Source organism: Neophocaena asiaeorientalis, unplaced genomic scaffold (assembly GCF_003031525.2).
Source record: "Neophocaena asiaeorientalis asiaeorientalis breed wild unplaced genomic scaffold, Neophocaena_asiaeorientalis_V1.1 scaffold258, whole genome shotgun sequence".
NCBI classification, from domain to species: domain Eukaryota; kingdom Metazoa; phylum Chordata; class Mammalia; order Artiodactyla; family Phocoenidae; genus Neophocaena; species Neophocaena asiaeorientalis.
In genome coordinates, this window is record NW_020172591.1 from 6,184,275 (window position 1) to 6,197,965 (window position 13,691).

Sequence of the window (13,691 nt, forward strand, 5' to 3'; positions counted from 1 at the left end):
GCTAAAGGACCACCAATCTAGGTCCTATTAGCTTTAAAACCTCCAAGATAGGTTTTTCCTGGAGCCCGTTTCAGTCTTTAAGAGGCAAACCCAGAAACAGCGTAAGGCATCAGTAGAAATGATAGAAGCAATTGGAACTGACTGGCTCCTGTTGGAGAAGGTCTTCTATATTATGACATCCAAACAAATGGGCTGCATTTACTACTGAACTGTTCTTGACAGTGCTTGCTTGTTCTCCTCCTCTAGCTGGCAAACTCCATAAGAAATGCTTCCTTCTGTAGGACAGATGCAGGAAGTGAGAGTCAATTAAGTATTGTTTGCTCTTTCTGTGTGGTAAAGAAAAAATATTTCTCTCCCATTTCACTTCCCCCATCTTTCAATTTTTAATCAGCCTGGTTTGCCATTAAGGTTTTCACTTCAGTTTCTTCACTCTTGGTAATTTCAGAGTTGCCAATTCTACTTTTCATCTGCTCCTGCCTTTGCCGGTAGGTATTCACTCGGAAGCTGGAGGAAGTGGGGAGAGTTTTGTTTCTCATCTCCCTCACCCAGAAGATCCCCACAGCCCACAAGCAGTCCCACGTCTCCATGCTCCAGGAAGACCTCCTCCGACTGCCCTCATTCCCTCGAAGTGCTATTGACGCGGAGTTTTCACTCTTCAGTGATCCTCAAGGTATCAAGAAAGAAGCATTTCCTCTCTTGGGCTTCTTCTCCTGCCCTTCTTTTGTCCTCAGCTAGAGGACATCTCTATCTTAATCGGCAGACAGTTCTCTAAGCTAGTGGCTCTCAGCTCTTGAGTGGGCACCAGAATCACCTGGAGAACTTGATAAAACAGATTGCTGGGTCCCACCCTCCAGCCCCGAGCTTCTGATTCAGTAGCTCTGGAATGGGGCTTGGGAACTTGCATTTCTGACAAGCTCCCAGGTGAGGCTGGTGCTTCTGTTCCAAGGACCAAATCCTGAGACCACTGCTCTAAGCTAATCGTAAGCAATTGAAGGAAGTAGTGTGGTATTGTTAGGAGAGTACTTGACTAAGTGAAGAACAGATATTTATATGAAATTCAAGAGGAGGCAAAACGAATCTACAGTGACAGAAATCAGAACAGTAGTTACCTCTGGATTGGGGGGAATGGATTTCCCAGAAAAGGGTATGAGAGAACTTTCTCAGGTGATGAAAATGGTCTATACATTGATTGGCGTGTTCGTTAACTGAGTGGGTATTTTTGTCAAAATTCATTGAATTCTACATTCATGTTCTGTGCCTTTTACTCTATCTAAATTATACCTTCTTAATTAGAAAGTCTGGAGTCAAGGCCCAGTAATCTGTGTTTTTATAAGACCTCCAGGTGGTTTTGATGCCCTAGGAAGCTTGAGAACCATTATTCAAATTGAGAGAGAGAGAGAGAGAGACTGAGACAGAGAAATTGAAAGAGACCCATTTTGAAACCACGCTGTTACTCACTTATTGATTTGGGACAGTTTACTTAAATCAGCATCCCTATGCTCTACATCTTCATCCAGAAGCTCCAGAGAAACAGTAGACACAGCTCTAGTCTGACCATGAGTTCAAACACCAAGAACAAGTCCCAGCCCTGCCATTTTCTTAATAGCTTATTTTTTCTCAAAGCCACAGCTTATGCAGCAGCAAGACACTGTACCTGCCTGCCCTGTCTTGCCCACAGAGTTGAATCAAAGAGGTGATGAAGAAAGTACTTGGAGGGCTAGGAGGTGTCACAGCAGTGGCTGCAATATTGCTCTGGGAAGCGTATCAGCAGTAGATCTTCATGTCCCTGAGCTGGAAACAGCAGTGCCCTGGGGTTTGATTGCCCTCCACACTGACAGGATTGGCGTGGGGCTAATTCTGTCTCTGCTGTTTCATGTTTCACAGCTGGGAAGGAGCTGTTTGGCCTCGACACTCTTCAGAAAAGCTTGTGGATCCAGCTCCTGGAGGAGATGTTCCTGGGCATGCCGAGCGAGTTTCCCTGGGGAGATGAAATCATGCTTTTCCTCAACGTTTTTAACGGGGCTCTGATCCTGCACCCAGAAGACAGTGCCCTGCTCAGGCAGTACGCGGCCACCGTCATCAACAGCGCTGTGCACTTCAATCACCTCTTCTCCCTCAGCGGCTACCAGTGGATTCTGCCCACCATGCTACAGGTGCACAGGCTGTCCTCTCCTGCCCATGGAACAGGTCAACAAGATCTGTACCAAAACTTTTAATGATGGAATTATCTTCTTTTATGACCTCAAAAGGCACCAAATGAACCCCTCCTAGAAACTTCCAAAAGGTCATCATATTCCATTGTATTCTGAGATCTCCCAGACCTGGGCTCTGCTTTCCCATTTCTTCTGGACCAGTGGTTCTCAAAGTGCAATCTCTGGAGCAACAGCAGCAGAAGCAGCAGCATCACCTGGGGATTTGTTAGAAATGCACATTCTTGGGTTCCATCCCAGTGCTACTTAATCAGAAAGTCTGGAGTCAGGGCCCAGTAATCTGTGTTTTTACAAGACCTCCAGGTGGTTTTGATGCCCTAGGAAGCTTGAGAACCATTATTCAAATGTATGGAAAGCATTCAGTTGATGTTTCTCCCAAGAGAGTCTCCAACCTCTATCTGAATAGAGATTTTCATTGCCATTAAATTTGGTATGACAAGGTTGGAGGAGGTGAATGTAGCAGGAACAGTTTTCACTTAGTCATGCCTAGTGTGTACATGGCTACAGTTAGGAGTACTGAATAAAGTTCAGAAGGGGCCTTGAGGGCTCATCCTACTTCTCATTTTTATGGAAATTTTAATAAAATTATGGAAGTAATGCATGTTTGTGTAAAGTGGCGTTTGCTCAACCTACAGGGGCAAGAAATTGACTTTTTTTTTTTTTTTTTTTTTTTTTTTTTGCGGTACGCGGGCCTCTCACTGTTGTGGCCTCTCCCGTATGCCCAAGAAATTGACTTTTAATATCATCAGGGCACTCTGTCCTATTTTTAGATAGTTGGAATTTCCTGTATAACTTTCTAAATAATTATCAAAAACAATAAACGCTCATTATAAAATTCGAAAGATAAAGAAAAGTTTAAAGAAGAAAATAAAGATCACCCATAGGGCTTCCCTGGTGGCGCAGTGGTTGAGAATCTGCCTGCTAATGCAGGGGACACGGGTTCGAGCCCTGGTCTGGGAAGATCCCACATGCCGCAGAGCAACTAGGCCCGTGAGCCACAACTACTGAGCCTGCGCGTCTGGAGCCTGTGCTCCGCAACAAGAGAGGCCGCGACAGTGAGAGGCCCGCGCACCGCGATGAAGAGTGGCCCCCACTTGCCACAACTAGAGAAAGCCGTCACACAGAAATGAAGACCTAACACAGCCAAAATGTGGGGTTTAAAGAAAAAAGAATATTATTTAAAAAAAAAAAAAGATCACCCATAATCCTCCCCCCTAGATAACCATCGTTTACACATCTTGAAAATCTTGGTACTCTCTCCTACTTTTTCTAAAATAGAAGTTGAATCATACCATATATTCAAGTTTGTTACCTACCTTTTTTAATGTGACACTAAGAATATTGTGGGAGTTTTCCCTGTAGCACTATATAGCATCTTTTAAAATATAACTGATAGTATTCTGTTGAATGCATATACATAATACACTTAACCCCAATTTATGAATACTTTAAGTTGTTTCAAATTTTCTACTATTTTAAGCAACCTTGCAGCAGTCATTATTGTATATATTATGTCTTTGTACATTTGTCTGTTTTCTTAAGATAAATCACTAGTCACAAACTTCCCGAGAAAAAAGTATATTTATATTTTTAGGATTAAATATAAATATATATATAAGTATATAAATAAATAAATATATATAACATATTTATATTTTTAAGATTTTTATGTATATTGCCAGATCTCTCTCAAGAAGGTATATACCATTTTACACTCCCCTCCATCAGTTTATGAAATTAGTCATTTCCGTCCATGCTTCCTATGGCTATGAGTTTTAAAAGCAAACACAACTCTAGTAGGCTGTTAAGGAATTTTCTGAATATGGTGACATTTTTCCATAGGTGTACTCTGACTATGAAAGCAATCCCCAGTTGCGTCAAGCCATTGAATTCGCCTGCCATCAGTTCTACATTCTACACCGGAAGCCCTTTGTGCTCCAGCTGTTTGCAAGTGTGGCCCCTCTCCTGGAGTTTCCTGTGAGTAAGCTCTGTGGAAATAAAGACCAACCCAATGAGGAAAGCAAAGTCTGTTTATTCAGAACTTACTACAGCAAGGGATTCCTGGGCTGGTTACTACAGATTGTAGATCAGTTCTATATTTATGTATGGCCTGGTCATTGTGCATTTGTATAATCAGTCTCTCAGCTCTCTTTATTCAAGCAATGGAATATAAATACCCCAAATTATTTCTCTTTCAACAAGAAAATCTTCTCTCTTCAACGTTTCTCTTCAACCCTTATTTCGGCCTCTAGGATGTAAATAGATCAACTCTCTGGTTTTTTATACTCAGTTAATGAAAGGATGGAAAATGGAAAATGATAAAAGGAAGAGTTCCGGATTCTCATTCTTTTCTATCACTCTCTAGCACTTACCCTGCTTTATTTTTATTTTTCTGCAGAGCATTTATATCATATCACATGTAATATATGTATTTGTTTCACTAATATGTATCTTTACCACACCCCACAATAGAATTTGAGCTCCATTAAAACAAGACATTTGTCTGGTTTTTGCTTGCCTTTTGCTTGTTTTTAGTTTTGTTTTGTTTTTTTTTGTTTTTGTTTTGCTGTAACTGCAGTGCACAAAATGGTGCCTGGCACATAGTAGGAATTTAATGAGGTTTTTTTTTTAAATTAATTTTTATTGGAGTATAGTTGCTTTACAATGTTGTGTTAGTTTCTGTTGTAGAGCAAAGTGAATCAGCCATATGTATACATATATCCCCTCTTTTTTGGATTTCCTTCCCATTTAGGTCACCACAGAGCATTGAGTAGAGTTCCCTGTGCTATATAGTAGATTCTCATTAGTTATCTGTTTCATATGTAGTAGTGTATATATGCCAATCCCAATCTCCCAAGTCATCCCACCACCACCCCTTCCCCCTTGGTATCCATACATTTGTTCTCTACGTCTGTGTCTCTATTTCTGCTTTGCAGATAAGATCATCTATACTGTTTTTCTAGATTCCACATATATGCATTAATATATGATATTTGTTTTTCTCTTTCTGACTTCACTTAGTATGATAATCTCTACATCCATCCATGTTGCTGCAAATGGCATTGTTTCATTCTTTTTATGGCTGAGTAATATTCCATTGTATATATATACCACATCTTCTTTATTCATTCCTTTGTCGATGGACATTTAGGTTGCTTCCATGTCCTGGCTATTGTAAATAGTGCTGCAATGAACATTGGGGTGCATGTATCTTTTTGAATTAGAGTTTTCTCTGGATATATGCCCAGGAGGATTTGTTGTTTTAATGAATGAATCAAAGTCATTTTACAGAGATTTGAGATGGTAAGTATCTCCATTCTGGAGATAGATTATCAATTAAGACCTGTAAAATTCCCAGGGTTGTCAAAAAATTCATCTGTTTCTCAAACATATTTGATGTATTCAACCAATCCATTATGGAAGTTTGCGGGGGAATGCTGAGTCCCATTATCATAGACCAGAGAAAACATAGGCATGAACTTTACTGGCAGTTCACATTTTGCTGTATTTTTATGAGTTTCCACAAATATCTCTTTTGTACTAGATTAGCATTTAATAGATCCCTTAAAACTCAGGTGTTCACTCCATACAATAGCATGGTTGGATGCAGAATTCTGTAAGCTGAATACTGCCTAGATATTGTTATCAATGGCAGTGTTTATGAAACTTGTATTTCTGATCAAACCATATTAGTACTGATGTAGGAATTAATAAACTAAAATGGCTTTTCTTTTGTTTTTAATTGAAGTATAGTTGATTTACAATGTTGTGTTAATTTCTGCTGTACAGCAAAATGATTCAGTCATATATATATACTTGTTGTTTATCCATTCTATATATAATAGTTTGCATCTGCTAATCCCAAACTCCCAATCCATCCCCCTTCACCCTCCTTGGCAACCACAATTCTGTTCTGTCTGTGAGTCTATTTCATAGATAAGTTCATTTGTGTCATATTTTAGATTCCACATATAAGTGATATCATATGGTATTTGTCCTTCTCTTTCTAACTTCACTTAGTATGATAATCTCTAGGTCCATCCATGTTGCTGCAAATGGCATTATTTCATTATTTTTATGGCTGAGTAGGATTCCATTGTATATGGGTACCACATCTTCTCTATCCATTCATCTGTCCATGGACATTTAGGTTGTTTCCCTGTTTTGGCTACTGTGAATAGTGATGCTATGAACATATGGGTGCATGTGTCATTTTGAGTTAGAGTTTTCTCTGGGTATATGCCCACGAGTGGGATTGCTGGATCATATGGCAACTCTATTTTTAGTTTTTTTTTTTAGGAACCTCCATTCTGTTTTTCACAGTGGCTGCACCAACTTACATTCCCACCAACAGGGTATGAGGGTTCCCTTTTCTCCACACCCTCTCCAGAATTTGTTATTTGTAAACTTTTTAATGATGGCCTAAAATGGCTTTTCTTTGTACAGGATGCTGCCAATACTGGGTCCAGCAAAGGCGTGTCAGCTCAGTGCCTGTTTGACTTGCTGCAGTCGCTGGAGGGGGAGACCACGGACATCCTAGACATCTTAGAGCTGGTCAAAGCTGAGAAGCCTCTTAAGTCATTAGGTAAAAGCAAAACTTGCCTTGGAATTCTTTTTCTTTTTGTAATCTTTGTTTTTTTAAATGACCTTATACTGAATATTTTGAGCTAAATCAAAATAGCAAAAATAAGTGGAACATGCGCTGCCTTTGAGCCCCCGCCGTGCCTGCGCGTGTTGCCGGGGGTCAGGCTGCAGTGCCAGAGCAGCACGTGCTTGCGCATAACTGGGGCCGTCTTGCCCCCGCGGCAGCGGCCCTTTTAACCGCGAGCTACACTGGGGAAAAGAAAAAAAAAAAAAAATAAGTGAAACGGTGGTATAAATTAAATGGGTACATTTTCCTATCTCCTGTTTTTCTTAAATTTCTTGTAAATCTTAAAATATAAAGGATTCTCTGCCATGAAAATTGTATTAAAAGGGGGGCTCAATAGACCGCTGTAGTTTTCAGAAAATTGGGTTTTCCTGGGCAATTCTAAGTGAATAACCCTTTAAGACAGGCTTTTATTATCGTGGAATGTCTACAATTAGAGGTATTCAAAGATGAAGTCTCATGTCTTACCTTAGAGCATCCAAATATCCTTCTATTAGATGAGTTTTTTTAAACTACCAAAAAAAAGCACTTTTATTTGTCATCTGATTATTCAAAAATAGAACAGAATTTTTAGTCCCTTTAGATGAGGATATTAAGTGTTCACAGTTTAGGAATAACGTCTAACAAGGAAATGCCTACAAAATATAACTGGAAAGAAAGTGTTAGGAGTAATAAATTCTTCTTTATCCCTGGTGGAATCCACTCTGATTGTGTGCCTTGCCCTTCTGTCCCTTCAGATTTCTGCTATGGAAACGAAGACCTGACTTTCTCCATAAGTGAAGCCATTAAGCTCTGTGTTACTGTGGTGGCATATGCTCCTGAGTCATTCAGAAGGTAACTGCAGCCTTTTATTCCATGCCTTGTAATAAGTAAGTATGACAAAGGAAATAAAATTGAGCAACTACAAAGGTTATGTTTGCTAAGATTAGCCTGTAATGCTCTGGCAAGTATGCTTTCAAAAACTAAATTTAGGGAACTTGTCATAGCAGAGGTTATGAAAAATATAGTAAATCTTCATCAATTTGAAATCCCCTAATTTGGAAATTGTGAAGTGGCTAAGATGTTTTAGTCTTGTTTAGGAAATATCCTCACATGTAACAGAAATTAATAGCAAATAAAATTTCAGAAAAGACATTTAAGCTATTTAAGAAAACTCATTTCAAGGAGCAATAAGAACTTGTGTCACACAAAGAGCAGGAAGAGAAATCTTGCCTGTCATTTTGCCAAGTGCAAGGAATCCAAAGGACTCACCATGGCGAGTGTGATTTCCAGTTCTAGGATATTGGCTCTGACCTGATTTTATTTACATATATATATATTGTGTGTATATATATATATATAAAATATGTGAAATGAAAATCAGCCTCATCTCTATTAAAATAGGTATTCTAAAGGCAGAGACAATAATTCAAATGAATTATGGATAGCCCCTTTTTATGTAATGTACATGCTTAAAGATAAGAGCTGCATTCCTTCCAAATGTTCCATAATTCTGGCTTAACCAACCCTATGGCCTTCCCTCCTCTTCCTCAATTCAACATTAGGAAATCTCTCCCTCTTAATTTCTCAATCTACTTTGATTTTTTCTTGTAATATCTAACCCATAAACAAAGCATTCGATTCTATTCTACCATATTCTTAGTATATGTGATATATCTTCCAATGCCTAATATAGTGCTGTATTCCATACATGATATAACAGTATAAATTTATAAAATGAATGAATCAGATAACAGCCAACTGTTTCCATGTTCCTATTTCTCTCATTTGTAATTCTTGCATAGGCCTTTGTGGTGAGAAAATAGTTTGAAAATAAAAATATGGATTAGTCATAAACATATCACAGTTTTTGCCTCAACTTTCTTTTGAGAGAAGGATGGGCTAATAAATTATTCCAGGGTATTGCTCCTCTGTTAAGACTGCCAGATCTAGGTAGGTTATCACCTTTCTGATGTAAATTCAAAGAACTGAGACTACAAACTCCTGTCACACAAGGAATAAAATATAAATCTTATCTGAGTGTGAACTCAAGGATGCTGGCTCTGATCTAACCCAGAGTCACCCACATTGGTCCTACCTCCTCGGACCAGCTGTTGATCTCATGTGCTCAGGGTGAGTTGTGACTCTGACTCAGGTTTGAAGTGAAAGGGAAGATGACTAGTGATTCTCCTGGTGAAACAAACAGAGAACTAGCGCTTGTCTATTCATACCAGTCCAGTTCTAACCTAATAGTCAAGCCTATCCTGAAACATCTATAGGTCGGGTGATTTATGGAACACTAGATAGAAATGTATAACTGATCTGAAAGTAAAGCATAGTGATCTACTTGGGATCTAAAGATTGCTTGGGGCTTACAGATTTCCACATTACTTAAAATTCTTTATTCTCTCTGTTTGATCAAATCTCCTTATCAATTTCTCATATTCCTCCTTAAATCTACTTCTGGTTTTCAATTAGTGTAGAAAAATATTGACCCAACTATTGCAACTCTGCTATTTTAACCCAGTGGATATTTTGACCCCAAGGATATTTTGACTACGACTTTATAAATACAAACATCTTAATCATAATTATACCTATAAATTTTCATTAAGGGATTATTTTCTAATTTATTTATGCCAGTTTAATTCCTCAGCCATTTTATGTTGCAAATAAGCCACTTTCAACTTTTCATTTTTATTTTATCAAAGTTCTTTTCATTGAAATTATTTTCTTTCTATGTAAAATTTATAATAAAGTTTACATTCATTGATTAAGTTTTAGGGGAGGACTTATTTTATCTTGGTCTGTATCAAACTTTGTTCATTAGAGTTTCTGTCATTTTGAGCTTTTGTGTTTCAGGTTTTGATCATTACTGCGTAGTTTCCCCAAGTCAAATTTCAACGGTGCCCATAAGATGTAGTTTCTTAATGTAGAATAAACATCTGAAGCAGGATGTTTATTAAATAACAAATTCTACTCAGTGGTGTTTTAACAATTGTCAGTTTTATTTTATATCAAAAATTCTTTCAGAATAGTTATTATGAATTGGATAAAAGACTGGGAATTTGTATTTTTAAAGTAATGAAAAAAGCAGCAGACAACTGGTCAGGTATTCCCAGACTGCCTTATTATTCGGGATTAATCTTAGAGTGTAATACCATTATTTAATATTCTTCCATCAGTTTGTTCATTATGTACTATCTCCTCACACACCACTGGGACAGAGAGAGCAGATGGTAGGGTCAGAACATCCCGCTGACAAGCAGGGTGACCTCCGCCCCATCTCCACAGTGCATTTCCCGGTTCCCCCACTGCAAATAATCTCTCCTGCCTCCGGTCCCAGAGCAATTTATTTTGAAGTTTTCCCTTATGAAATCTGTTGCTCAGCCATCTCAAGGCGCTGAGCCAAGTCACCTTACCTCATCCTGCCTCTTACCTACCAAGTTTGTAAACATAAGGAGCCGCCTGAAGAAAATGCATACAGTTTATTCTTACCACAGCCTCTGGTGGAAATCTCTGCTCTCCTTGCCTGAGCTGAATATCACAGCCATCTTCAGGGTCCTCTTTATCCTTTCTCAGAAACTCCTGAAACGGTGTCAGTCATAAGAGTTGAGGTTTCTGGAAGGATCCAGTGAAGAGTGACTTCTTTCTTGCCCATGTTCTAAATAAATGAAGGAAGGCAGAAGGGAGGTTGAAATGTCACCTTTAGTGCTGAGAAAGATTAAGTAGGGGAATCAAGCTTGAAACAGGACTGCCCTGAGAACTCACAGCAGAGGATAGAAGCCCTGTTGGCAGGCTTTTCCAGGAAAAGGAAAAGAGCTGAGCTGATTTTGCCCAGTATGTCTATATCAATTTGCCCCTCAGGTAAGTCTTTGTCTTCTCCAGAACCGAATGAGTAAAAGGGCAAAGAGGAACCGGGATTGATATTGATTGAACTCTTTCTGCTGGAAGGAAACATGAGGAATGAGTAAAATATGCCACCCCCATCCCCAACATTCCCACCATATTCTGTCTTAAGCAATGGGGATTAAACTCTATGCCCCTGGTCAACCCTGCCTCAGGAGGGCAAGTCTACCCTCTATCAGGACGGTCCTCCTCCTGCTTTCCTTAGGCTCCTCCTACAATATCACAGCTCCATAAAAGGTTCAAAAATGGATCAAAACCTTACATTAACTTAACTCCAAGTCCACTCGATTCCTAAGTGTCAAAATACCCCCTCTTCTATTTTCCACTCCAAACATATCCAGTACCATGTTATTAGGGTGTATCAGAGATTCTGCAGTGCGATTAAGTGATAACATGAAGACACTGCAATGACAAAATGTATAAAGATTCTCTAATATTAAAATGCTAACAGCATAGAGAAGCCCTAAATTTGACTTAAAAATCCTCGCATTATCAAATTCCCAATGATATAAAAGACACTTTCAAGTTAAAGTCCAAACACATTGAAATCAAAAGGAATTAGAGTTCACAATCAAATTCTCTTGTCATTGTGAGTTAAAAGCCAGAGTCCAATACTGTTAAGCTAAATTAAAATTTTTTTTAAAAAACCTCCCTAATACCTTATTCTGCTCTGTTTAAGCCAGAACTGTTCTTAATTCCTAGGTGGAGCCAGGATCTCTTAAGTAGTTGTTCCCTAGGGTATGTTTCATGGGAATAAATTCAATTCTTACAAGACTTCAACATTTGTAATACCGAGTCCCTGTTGTGCTTAAATTTTTTTTAAATAATGTATTTTATTTAAATATTCATACAAGAAAGTTTTTACAAATTGTAACTTTATAGTTTAATGAATGTATACAAAGTTAACACATCAGTGTAACTACCACTCAGATCGAAAAATCAGATAAAAGAACCACTATCCTGATTTCCAGCATCACAAATCAGCTTTGTCTGTTTCTGAACTCAACTACAATGAAATAATATGGTAGGTATTTTTTAATGTCTGACTTCTGTTCTTCAGTACTATTTCATGAGATTCATCCACGCAATCGTGTTTGACAGTAGTTCTTCATTTGTCTATAATATTCTATTGTACGGCTATGCTACAATTTGTGTATTTCTTCTTTTGTTGACAGACATTAGTGTTGTGTCCAGTTTGAAGCGATTACCAGTAATGCTACAGTGAACATTTTTATATATGTCTTTGCGTGCACATATATATGCGTCTCTGTGGGTAGAAATGCTCTGCTAGATCATGGAGTATGTATATGCTTCGCTTTAGTAGATACTACCAAAAAGTTTTCCAGAGGGCTTGTATCACTTTTCACTCCCGCCAGCAGTGTATAGGTGTTCCAGTACTCTACAGCCTCATCAACACTTTGTATCGTCAGTCTTTTTTATTTTAACTGTTTTTGTTGGCTTATAGTGATATCTCATTGTGGTTTTGATTTCCATTTCCCTCCAGCAAATTAAAAGGTTTGGAAGCCTTTCAGATTGTTTACTGGAATTTGGATATCTACTTTTGCAAGGGGCCTATTGAAGTATTCTACCCATTTTTAAATGAGATTATCAGTAATTTTTATTTGATATATGGAATTTTTTTTAAAGAGTCTGATATAAATACATTTTAACTTATATAGAGTGGTGTTGCTGGTAAACATTTAACAACCAACTCTCTGGGAGAAAGAGTTTCTAATGTGTAGCATTGCCAATTTGCCAATATGTAGCAATTGCTGAATACAAAATACCAGAATGACATCATTGAATGTGGTGTTGGAAAGAGATGCTTACGGTAGGCCTTTTTCTTTAAATTAATTTTTATTGGAGTATAGTTGCTTTACGATGTTGTGTTAGTTTCTGCTGTAAAGCAAAGTGAATCAGCTATACATATACCTCCTCTTTTTTGGATTGCCTTCCCATTTAGATTACCACAGAGCATTGAGTAGAGTTCCCTGTGCTATATAGTTGGTCCTCATTAGTTATCTGTTTTACACATAATATCAGTAGTGTATATATGTTAATCCCATCCCAATCTCCAAGTTCATCCCATCCCCCCCTTCCCCCTTGGTATCCATTCGTTTGTTCTCTATGTCTGTGTCTCTATTTCTGCTTTGCAAATAAGAACATCTATACCATTTTTCTAGATTCCACATATGTGTTAATATACAACAATTGTTTTTCTCTATCTCTCTTACTTTACTCTGTATGAAGTGAAGTCTTACAGTCTCTAAGTCCATCCACATCTCTGCAAATGATCCAGTTTCATTCCTTTTTATGGCTGAATAATATTCCAATTTATATATGTACCACATCATCTTTATCCATTCCTCTGTTGATGGACAATTAGGTTGCTTCCATGTCCTGACTACTGTAAATAGTTCTGCAGTGAACCTTGGGGTGCATGTATCTTTTTGAATTATGGTTTTCTCTGGGTATATGACCAGTAGTGGGATTGCTGGGTCATATGGTAGTTTTATTTTTAGTTTTTTAAGGAACCTCCATACTGTTCTCCATAGTGGCTGCATCAGTTTACATTCCCACCAACAGTGTAAGAGTGTTCCCTTTTCTCCACACCCTCTCCAGCATTTGTTGTTTGTGTATATTTTGATGATGGTCATTCTGACAGGCGTGAGGTGATACTGCATTGTAGTTTTGATTTGTATTTCTCTAATAATTAGTGATGTTGAGCATCTTTTCATGTGTTTGTTGGCCATCTGTATGTCTTCTTTGGAGAAATGTCTGTTTAGGTCTTCCACCCATTTTTTGATTGGGTTGTTTGTTTTTTTGATCTTGAGCTGCATGAGCTGTTTGTATATTTTGGAGATTAATCCTTTGTCAGTTGCTTCAGTTGCAAATATTTTCTCCCATCCTGAGGGTTGGCCAGTAGACCTTCTTGACTGGTTATT

General features: G+C 38.2%; 1 protein-coding gene and 1 non-coding gene across 3 annotated transcripts in view; both read left to right on the plus strand.

Annotated features, from left to right (window-relative positions):
* The window catches only part of UNC80 (unc-80 subunit of NALCN channel complex), a 230,563-nt gene that overhangs the window by 175,454 nt on the left and 41,418 nt on the right, over positions 1-13,691 (plus strand). For both annotated transcript variants that reach the window (XM_024738362.1, XM_024738363.1), the window contains exons 42-46: positions 490-670; positions 1,885-2,153; positions 4,053-4,187; positions 6,657-6,795; positions 7,596-7,692. In XM_024738362.1, the coding sequence (XP_024594130.1) occupies positions 490-670; positions 1,885-2,153; positions 4,053-4,187; positions 6,657-6,795; positions 7,596-7,692 (821 nt within the window). The remainder of the gene's footprint in view (positions 1-489; positions 671-1,884; positions 2,154-4,052; positions 4,188-6,656; positions 6,796-7,595; positions 7,693-13,691) is intronic.
* Positions 6,910-7,046, plus strand: LOC112395290 (small nucleolar RNA SNORA76). The gene has a single exon (XR_003002339.1). It is a non-coding gene; the product is annotated as a small nucleolar RNA SNORA76 (small nucleolar RNA).